This window comes from Staurois parvus, unplaced genomic scaffold, assembly GCF_062004578.1.
Source record: "Staurois parvus isolate SC_StPar_1 unplaced genomic scaffold, SC_StPar_1.0 ptg000151l, whole genome shotgun sequence".
Taxonomy (NCBI): Eukaryota; Metazoa; Chordata; class Amphibia; order Anura; family Ranidae; genus Staurois; species Staurois parvus.
Window position 1 is genome coordinate 15,327,618 of NW_028317947.1, and position 11,874 is coordinate 15,339,491.

An 11,874-nucleotide genomic window follows, 5' to 3' on the forward strand; every position below is an offset into this window, starting at 1 on the left:
AAAATTTGGAATCCAGAATATTAGAGGAACTAAATTTATTCTCTCTTGAGAAGATGAGATTAAGGGGGGCTATGATCAACATGTATAATACATAAGGGGGGATATGATCTCCATGTATAATACATAAGGGGGGATATGATCTCCATGTATAATACATAAGGGGGGATATGATCTCCATGTATAATACATAAGGGGGGATATGATCACCATGTATAATACATAAGGGGGATATGATCAACATGTATAATACATAAGGGGGGATATGATCTCCATGTATAATACATAAGGGGGATATGATCTCCATGTATAATACATAAGGGGGGATATGATCAACATGTATAATACATAAGGGGGATATGATCTCCATGTATAATACATAAGGGGGATATGATCTCCATGTATAATACATAAGGGGGGATATGATCACCATGTATAATACATAAGGGGGATATGATCTCCATGTATAATACATAAGGGGGATATGATCTCCATGTATAATACATAAGGGGGGATATGATCTCCATGTATAATACATAAGGGGGGATATGATCTCCAAGTATAATACATAAGGGGGGATATGATCACCATGTATAATACATAAGGGGGGATATGATCTCCATGTATAATACATAAGGGGGGATATGATCTCCATGTATAATACATAAGGGGGGATATGATCTCCATGTATAATACATAAGGGGGATATGATCTCCATGTATAATACATAAGGAGGGATATGATCTCCATGTATAATACATAAGGGGGAATATGATCTCCATGTATAATACATAAGGGGGGATATGATCACCATGTATAATACATAAGGGGGGATATGATCTCCATGTATAATACATAAGGGGGGATATGATCTCCATGTATAATACATAAGGGGGAATATGATCTCCATGTATAATACATAAGGGGGGATATGATCAATATGTATAATACATAAGGGGGATATGATCACCATGTATAATACATAAGGGGGGATATGATCACCATGTATAATACATAAGGGGGGGATATGATCACCATGTATAATACATAAGGGGGGGATATGATCACCATGTATAATACATAATGGGGAGATGAACACCATGTATAATACAGAAGGGGGGATATGATCACCATGTATAATACATAAAGGGGGGATATGATCACCATGTATAATACATAAGGGGGGGATATGATCACCATGTATAATACATAAGTGGGGATATGATCTCCATGTATAATACATAAGTGGGGATATGATCTCCATGTATAATACACAAGGGGGGATATGATCACCATGTATAAATACATAAGGGGGGATATGATCTCCATGTATAATACATAAGGGGGGATATGATCTCCATGTATAATACATAAGGGGGGATATGATCTCCATGTATAATACATAAGGGGGAATATGATCTCCATGTATAATACATAAGGGGGGATATGATCAATATGTATAATACATAAGGGGGATATGATCACCATGTATAACACATAAGGGGGGATATGATCACCATGTATAAATACATAAGGGGGGATATGATCTTCATGTATAATACATAAGGGGGGATATGATCACCATGTATAATACATAAGGGGGGATATGATCTCCATGTATAATACATAAGGGGGGATATGATCACCATGTATAATACATAAGGGGGGATATGATCTCCATGTATAATACATAAGGGGGGATATGATCTCCATGTATAATACATAAGGGGGATATGATCTCCATGTATAATACATAAGGAGGGATATGATCTCCATGTATAATACATAAGGGGGAATATGATCTCCATGTATAATACATAAGGGGGAATATGATCACCATGTATAATACATAAGGGGGGATATGATCACCATGTATAATATATAAGGGGGGATATGCTCTCAATGTATAATACATAAGGGGGGATATGATCAACATGTATAATACATAAGGGGGGATATGATCACCATGTATAATACATAAGGGGGATATGATCACCATGTATAATACATAAGGGGGGATATGATCACCATGTATAATACATAAGGGGGGATATGATCACCATGTATAATACATAAGGGGGGGATATGATCACCATGTATAATACATAAGGGGGAGATGAACACCATGTATAATACATAAGGGGGGATATGATCACCATGTATAATACATAAAGGGGGGATATGATCACCATGTATAATACATAAGGGGGGGATATGATCACCATGTATAATACATAAGGGGGGATATGATCATCATGTATAATACATAAGTGGGGATATGATCTCCATGTATAATACATAAGTGGGGATATGATCTCCATGTATAATACACAAGGGGGGATATGATCACCATGTATAAATACATAAGGGGGGATATGATCTCCATGTATAATACATAAGGGGGGATATGATCTCCATGTATAATACATAAGGGGGGATATGATCTCCATGTATAATACATAAGGGGGGATATGATCAATATGTATAATACATAAGGGGGATATGATCACCACGTATAGTACATATGGGGGGATATGATCACCTTGCATAATACATAAGGGGGATATGATCTCCATGTATAATACATAAGGGGGGAATATAATCACCATGTATAATACATAAGGGGGGATATGATCTCCGTGTATAATACATAAGGGGGGATATGATCACCATGTATAATACATAAGGGGGGATATGATCTCCATGTATAATACATAAGGGGGGATATGATCACCATGTATAATACATAAGGGAGGATATGATCAACATGTATAATACATAAGGGGGGATAGGATCTCCATGTATAATACATAAGGGGGGATATGATCTCCATGTATAATACACAAGGGGGATATGATCAATAGGTATAATACATAAGGGGGATATGATCACCATGTATAATACATAAGGGGGGATATGATCACCATGTATAATACATAAGGGGGATATGATCTCCATGTATAATACACAAGGGGGATATGATCACCATGTATAATACATAAGGGGGGATATGATCTCCATGTATAATACATAAGGGGGGATATGATCTCCATGTATAATACATAAGGGGGATATGATCTCCATGTATAATACATAAGGGGGGATATGATCTCCATGTATAATACATAAGGGAGGATATGATCTCCATGTATAATACATAAGGGGGGATATGATCTCCATGTATAATACATAAGGGGGGGATATGATCTCCATGTATAATATATAAGGGGGGATATGATCTCCATGTATAATACATAAGGGGGGATATGATCTCCATGTATAAATACATCAGTGGTTCATATAGTGAACTCGGTGTAGAGCAGTGGTTCTTAACCTTGTTGGAGGTACTGAACCCCACCAGTTTCATATGCGCATTCACCGAACCCTTCTTAATTGGAAAAATAAAATATGATTTTTAAAATTCAAAACATAGGTATATATTTATACATAGGTGCACAAAATGAACAAAACCGTTAAGAACAAAGAACAAAACCATTAAAACATGATTTTCACACAAAAACAAAAACATAATAATGAATATTTACTGCACGAATCATATGAGTCGGGTGTGGGTCTTCACCTCTGCCGAACCCGCAAGACTGACTCACTGAACCCCTAGGGTTCGATCGAACCCAGGTTAAGAACCACTGTTTTATAGTAATTCATCCCCCATAGTAATTCATCCCCCATATAGTAATTCATCCCCCATATAGTAATTCATCCCCCTATAGTAATTCATCCCCCATATAGTAATTCATCCCCCATAGTAATTCATCCCCCATATAGTAATTCATCCCTCATAGTAATTCATCCCCCATATAGTAATTCATCCCCCATATAGTAATTCATCCCCCATAGTAATTCATCCCTCATATAGTAATTCATCCCCCATAGTAATTCATCCCTCATAGTAATTCATCCCCCATATAGTAATTCATCCCCCATATAGTAATTCATCCCCCATAGTAATTCATCCCTCATAGTAATTCATCCCCCATATAGTAATTCATCCCCCATATAGCAATTCATCCTCCATAGTAATTAATCACCCATATAGTAATTCATCCCCCATATAGTAATTCATCCCCCATATAGTAATACATCCCCCATATAGTAATTCATCCCCCATAGTAATAAATCCCCCATATAGTAATACATCCCCCATATAGTAATTCATCCCCCATAGTAATACATCCCCCATATAGTAATTCATCCCCCATAGTAATACATCCGCCATATAGTAATTCATCCCCCATAGTAATTCATCCCCCATATAGTAATTCATCCCCCATAGTAATTCATCCCCCATATAGTAATTCATCCCCCATATAGTAATTCATCCCCCATAGTAATACATCCCCCATATAGTAATTCATCCCCCATATAGTAATTCATCCCCCATAGTAATTCATCCCCCATATAGTAATTCATCCCCCATATAGTAATTCATCCCCCATAGTAATTCATCCCCCATATAGTAATTCATCCCCCATATAGTAATTCATCCCCCATAGTAATTCATCCCCCATATAGTAATTCATCCCCCATATAGTAATTCATCCCCCATATTAATTCATCCCTTATATAGTAGTAGTAAGTAAGTAGCAAGTAGTAAGCCAAGTCCCCCCTGTGTCAATTCACTTACCTTTGCTCCGCGCGTTCCTCTCGCCGTATTCCCACGCCGTTCCGGTCTTCAGCCTAGCTCCTCTCACGTTCGTCACGCTGCCCCGCCTACACACATCCTGACAGCCAATCACTGGCTATCAGGATGTGAGTGGCAGCGAGACTGGCCAATCATTGCATTTGAGCGCGCTGCCCTGGCTGTTTTTTTTTTTGGATCACGCTGCAGAGTCCCTGCCGCCCGAGAGGAGGGAGGGGAGCGGGCGCCCGACACACAAGAGCCGCATTAATGCGTATAAAGAGCCGCATGTGGCTCGCGAGCCGCGGCTTGCCGACCACTGGGCTAAGCGATGTTGCATGACCACCTGCAGCCAATGATGGACAAGCGGGGCATGTCATCACGAATCATATGAGTCGGGTGTGGGTCTTCACCTCCGCCGAACCCGCGAGACTGACTCACCGAACCCATGGGGTTCGATCGAACCCAGGTTAAGAACCACTGGTGTAGAGTTATTCACCCTGAGGTCATCACAGAGGACAAGGGGGCACTCTTTACGTCTGGAGGAAAAGAAATGTAATCTCCAAACACGGAAAGGTTTCTTCACAGTAAGAGCTGTGAAAATGTGGAATAGACACCCTCAAGAGTTGGTTCTGGCCAGTTCAGTGGATTGCTTCAAAAATGTCCTGGATTCTTTCCTAGATACACAGAATATAACTGGATACTAACATATATAGGTAAAGTTGATCCAGGGAATATCCGATTGCCTCTCGGGGGATCAGGAAGGAATTTTTTTCCCAGCAGAAGCAAATTGGATCAGGCTTTGCTGAGTTATTTTTGCCTTCCTCTGGATCAACTGAGGGTGTAGGATTATAACTTTTTTTTTTTTTTTTTTTAATGGTTGAACTGGATGGATTTTTGTCTTTTTTCAGCCAGACTAACTATGTAACTATGTAACCTTGAAGTGTATCAAAAGCCAAAATTTTATTTTAGATTTGGGAAGAGTGGTGAGAGGATAGAACCCTGCTAGGGAATTGTTCAACCTTTCCCTATTAGTGCTGATGGCCCCCAACATCATTTTCCTGGTAAGATTAAGCTTATCATCACTCTTTCTATAAACTTCTGATTGTCAAAATTTGGGATCCAGAACCTTAAAGTATATCCAGCTACAAAACTTTAATTTAGATTTTGTAGAGTGGTGAGGGTTTAGAACTCGAGTAGAGAATTATTCAACCTCTCCCTACTAGTGCTGATGTTCCCCAACATATTTTTTTCTGGTAGGGTAAGGCTTATCATCGCTCTTTCTATAACCCCCGGCTGAAAAAATTTGGGATGCAGAACCTTAAAGTAAATCCAAAGCAAAACTTTATTTTAGATTTGGGTTGAGTGGTGAGGTGTTAGAACCCTGCTACTGAATTGTTCTAACTCTCCCTATTTGTCCTGGTGACCTTTACCCCAAGACAGAAAGTGATGGGAAATCCAAAATTATAAATTGCCACTAGAACAGAAGGGGGTGGGGGGGGGGACTTCCAATGGGGAACCTTGTTCTGGTGTCTACAAGGGTATTTTCCTCACTTTGGAGAGATCTCCTTCTGTTTCTTGTTGTATCTACATTCTTTGTGATGTAGGAGCACTGAACCTTATAGAAATGTGTTGTAACGCAATAGGCGGTTTACAGTTCACCAGTAACTGTGGGGTCTTGCTGGAGCCCCAGAGTAATTTATGGAAGTTTTTAAAGGTTGAGCTTTTCCAATCCAGGTGCCTACATTATCTGGTTTTTAACCCTGATGAAAGGGGAGAGCTGAGCCCCCGAAACTAACTGGCTGTTACAAAGCTGATGTGGTTCTTCCATCCTTTCAAAACTGTTGTATCCAAAGGACAGAAAGTAAAACATCACCTATTTCAGCAGAGAGGAAGTTCGCCCCTCCCTTCCCGACTGCATTCTCCTGGGATATGTCACATGTCCCAGGAGGCTGCAAGACCATTCAGAAAGTTCAGAGCATCTTGCACATGTGCAGTGGGAAGCCAGCTGTGAACCAACAGGAAGTCATTACCGACTTCCCACATCCAAGATGGTGGTGCCAGTGACCAGAAAACCAGTGAAGAACCAGCCTGGGTGAGGAGAATGTTGGATTTCTGGGCTGGTGTCTTTTTATTAAAAGTCAGCAGCTACAGTATTTGTAGCTGCTGACTTTTATTTTTTCTGTTCTGAGTAGATGTAAGAGAAATATTTTGAAATATTTTAAACTCAAATTTTTGCTTTACAGCCTATTATATTACACAGTTCTATGAATAACAATTTGACTATTCAAATTATTCCCTTTTTGAATGGAGCTTACACATGTTTGACCTTCAGATCCATATTCCGTTCTAAAAATAATGGAAGTGTAAAGTGTTTATGACAGCGAGAGCACCACAGGGATTGAATATGTCCAGTACACGGTTTATTTAATAAAATACAAAAGTGGGTAGCCCATGCATTTCAGGGGCCCAGAACTCCCACTTCCTTAGGGCTTTATGTAGAGAGGGATTGAATATGTCTAGTACATGGTTTATTTAATAAAATACAAAAGTGGGTAGTCCATGCATTTCAGGGGCCCAGAACTCCCACTTCCTTAGGGCTTTATGTAGAGATGGATTCAAGGATGTACTGGACACAAAAAAGTGGAGTAACCGAGATATCATAAGATTAGGACCCCAGTAGCTGCTGGAATGGCACTCCATTCATATGATGGATGTACTCAATTGTTCTGATGTGCTTGTCTCCCATATACCCTCTAGCAACTTTTTGCAATCTTTTTACCCCAGAAACCTTTAAAAATAAATTTCAGATCTCTGGAAACCCATGCTAAAACAAATGGTGGGTCAGTGGGAAGAATGCCTCTTATATTGATAGTCAATGGGAACAATGCCCCCTTAAAGTGGTGGTCACACTTACTGACAGCGAAAAAGATCTACCAAGTGACGTTGGACCTGGAAAAATGCAGGTTGGGAGATCAATTAGCCACAGCTCAAGGAACCCCTAGATACTTTTGGAGGAACTTTAGAGTTTCTGGTTGAGATTAGCTGCCCTATAGACTTTACCTGGGAATCATGCGATCAACAGGAGTATCAAAAGGTTTTATCCTTTGCATGATTGTAACCTGGTCTCCTTGGAGTGCAGCTCTTCTGCAACGCAAAAATAATGGAAGGACTGGTTTGAAATAGAATAGTTCTGGGCAACTGGGGGATCTTTTGGGCTGCTAAGCCTTGGTCAGTGAAGTAACATGAAGGGATAGGGAATTTACAAGGGTCTTTACATGTCTCATACTTGGTCTCCAACATGTTAGTGAGCCACTGTAGTAAATGCTGAACTAGCTCAGAACATTCAAAGGTGTTGTTTACCCCTTCATGGTTCAGACAGGCCATTCTAAGCATCCTTGTTGGGAGGACCACCACTGCTGAATGTTGTATCATCACAAGTCCAGTTTAGTAGCAGTTTTTTGTACTTAACATCTGAATGCAGAAACTTCTAATTCTATCTATTAAACCATAATAGCCTTGAATAATAATAAGCTTAATTCTCCACCTAATGGTTATACAACCGCTTCAGGGTTCTCAGACCTTGGTAATTATAAACCATAAATTTCAAGAAAAAAATCCCTGCTCTAGGGACTTCTGTGGACCATAACCTTTTCGGTTGGCGGAGAGTAAAATCTTCACTCTTTTGAATTGCTTCTGGTATGCAACACACAGCTCTTAAATAAAAGAAAGAAGATTTTTACAGCATGGCCTTGTCCCATGCTGGGAATTGTGGTTCCTCCTTTTGGCTGCCATATCACTAAAGAACATAGCAGTGATGGGAGAAACCACAGCCTCCACCAGGGACCAAGTATCTTCTGCAGCATCTGTAGCCTTACAAGAGAGTGAAGGTAAATATTACCTTTTTTCTTTTAGAGACAATTTGTGATTTAATTGTGGTATTCTAGCGACAGGGTCACTTTAAAGTTAGATTCTATACAATAGTAAAAAAAATAAATTCATAAAAAATTAAATAACAAAATTATGTATTCATTAAAAACATAGTTAAATGTATTTTTTTGAATGAAACTAGAGCAAGTAGCTGAAACTGACTTGATAGCAGCCTATTATTCCATACTAGAACTTATTAGATACTCTCCCAGTCTACGTTCTCTGAGCCAATCAAGTTTTGTCTCTTGCACATGTGCTGACAAGGAAGCAGCAGACAGAAGAGGGACATTTCATCAGTGTGTTGCTCCTTGATTGTCCAATCACAGAATGAAAGAGGGCAGGCGACTACGCAGTATTGCCTAACTGCAGTTAAGAAAAATTAACTCACTCTGAGTACAACCTGTAACAAGCATACTGTATGAATTAGAAAATTAGGGTCAAGTTAGAACTCCTGATCTATATTTTCATGCTCCAAGTAAGTACTTTATAATGCACCAAAGCCATTAGAACAGGATGTATTTCAACTAGTATGCCAAGACCAGAGGTTGAGCATGGCAGCCTCCACATAATACATGGGCTCAGGGGCGGACTGACAACTCATGGGGCCCCCGGGCAATAGGGGATCATGGGGCCCCTGTGTCCTTGTTCAAACTCAAAAAAGCCTATGAAAAAGGTACCAGGGGCATCTCATTGGATCTCGTACTGACCCAACTGACCAGTTTCCAAATGGTAAGTCCACCCCTGCATGGGCTACAATAATTGACCACCTTGTGAAAATACTAGTAGCCTAGCTGTTATGATTCCCTGTCTTCAGTACATTCTGCACCATGGACCCAGAATATTAATGCAGACCAAGAGTTCTGATTTCACTAACTATATACTTATTAAATAGCTGTTTTGCTGTTTCTACATTTTCAACATCAGACACACCTGGACAAATCTAGGATTTTATATACTGTATGTGGAATGTGCAATTATCATGAATGTGTTCTTATTCATTCCACAAGTCAGAGCAGTGTGTGGCTGTTTATGGTGGCTGTTTATTACACCAGTGTTCATTATCTCTGCCCTCTGCTGCCAAATGTGGTTTCTTTGACATTGGCCGTTAGCACACTATGGGTTACGTATTGTGTAGTGGTCTTTTTCTTGAAAACCTCTTTGACATTGTGATACCCAGGGGGGTGCAAGTCAGGTGCCAGAACATTACTCAGCTCTCATTAAGCTGGTTACACTGATTAGTACTCAGTACCAGTAATTATCAGCAGCAGCATCTGCTACTGCTTGTGCTTTGCAAGTAAGGTGCCATCAATAAAGGCAAAGTGAGGAGGGAGACTGGAAAAGGCTAGGAGAAATTGAAAACTGGAAAGAAGAAAGGATGCAAGGAAACTAAGGTAGAAAGGCTGATGTGTGAACCTGGGGGCGACCTGATTGGTTGGCCACAGCAATCAATCAGGTTTCTACTTTTAGCTGCCAGAAAAAAAGGAAGTTGATTGGTTGCAATGAGCAATGTGTTCGATAAATCGGCCATCTAATGCTCAAGAAGCTCTACTGTGAGATTCAATGAAAACTTAGAAGCTAATGCTGGAGGACAGGCCTTTTGTAAGTACTAAGATTCCAGGTCCAGGTGCTTTTCTGATTACACTTACCTGAGTTTTGGTCCTTGGGAAGGCTTTGGTTAAATGTTCTGTGAGTGTTTTCAGAAAGGCAGACATATTCAGGATTCACACGTTTCATATCTGCAGAAGTCAGATATGTTAAAGTTACTGGGATTCGGTAATGATTCACTTTGCACTTTGATGTATGTTTCAGAAAATGCACCATGATAAGAACTAGCTGTGGAAGAAGTAAGCCTTCAGATGTACAGCCTGCTGACTATCGGATTCTTAGCTTAGGTTTCATACTTTGCTTCATTTGTGCAACTACTTGACTAAAGAATAATAAATATTCTTTATAAATGTATTAGCAATTATTCTGATGGACGTCATTTACTAGCTGTCTATCATTCCTAGGTGATCTGTGGGCCAGAAGACTCCCCTGGTGATCCTGATGATGAAGACCAATCAGAAGCCAAGCCTCAGCCGAGACCACGAATCCCTCGAAAAAAAACTTCCTCCCCAACCAAGCCTCGTAGTTCCAACCCGTTAAACTCTACAGTTCTTCAGCTTCTCTCTAACTCCCCGGAATTTTGGGATGTCCTGAACAGTCTTTCAGATATAGATCACAATCAAGAACCTTCAATTCCAGCAAGGGTCCGGCGCCAGTCTGTGCTCAGGTCAACCGGAAGAGCAAAGAAAGTCTTTGGTTGGGGGGACTTTTATTCCAATATCAAGACTGTAAAGCTTAATCTCCTCATCACTGGGAAAGTGGTGGACCATGGGAATGGCTCCTTCAGTGTCTTCTTCCTTCACAACTCAACTGGCCAGGGAAATGTGTCTGTCAGTCTTGTTCCACCATCCAAAGTCCTGGACTTTGATCTGGAGCAGCAGATGTATGCCGAAGCAAAGGAATCAAAAATTTTCAACTGCCGTGTGGAGTTTGAAAAAGTGGATAAAGCAATTAAGACAGGTCTGTGTCCTCATGATCCGTCAAAGACCTGCCATCAGCAGCAAACTCGTAGCAAGGTCTCTTGGACATGTTCACACCCTTTCAAGATTGTTTGCGTGTATGTCTCCTTTTACACCACAGATTACAGACTAGTGCAAAAGGTCTGCCCTGACTATAACTATCACAGCAGCTCTCCATATTCACCATCAGGCTGAACTGAAATTATAAGTGCTGGTAGCAATGAATAGCCTAGATTGGCTAACTTTGGGTCTACCTTTTATGGACTTCCTGTGCCTTGGTCTGGTCCATTGTGGTGTGTGTTCTTGTGGAGAAAGTGGAAAAAAAAAGCTGTGTAAGTGATGTGCTGGACATCAACTTGAACCACTTCAATATACACACAATATAACAACTATATTGTTATTCCCCCATTGATATGAATTAATGTTTGATCTCCCAGGAAAACCTAAACGGAGCTCCAAAATCTCCTTCATGTCAGTTTTTTTTACTCAAATAATAACTGGTTTCATCTTTGCTAGAACAGACACATGTTCTCTAAATAGAAAGAAATTTAGGTGTGCATCATAATGAGACAAAACCCAGTGAAAATATGAAAAGGTTGACTATCTAAATTCACATTTTGGTCCATATTAATAATTTTGGGAGGTGTTGTCCACAACAATCATTCACATCACCCCCTTCACTCTCTAGAGTAGTGGTTTACAATCTTGCTGTAGTTTGTCTGTTAAGTAACAAACCCCGGTCTG

At 40.0% G+C, this 11,874-nt stretch overlaps 1 protein-coding gene across 1 annotated transcript in view; it reads left to right on the forward strand.

Moving 5' to 3' along the window:
- Nucleotides 1-11,595, forward strand: part of NXPH3 (neurexophilin 3) — a 28,005-nt gene extending 16,410 nt beyond the window's left edge. Inside the window, exon 2 of the mRNA XM_089674490.1 lies at nt 10,576-11,595. Within this exon, the coding sequence (XP_089530616.1) occupies nt 10,576-11,325 (750 nt within the window). The 3' untranslated portion in view covers nt 11,326-11,595. The remainder of the gene's footprint in view (nt 1-10,575) is intronic.
- The last annotated feature ends 279 nt before the right edge of the window (nt 11,596-11,874 follow it).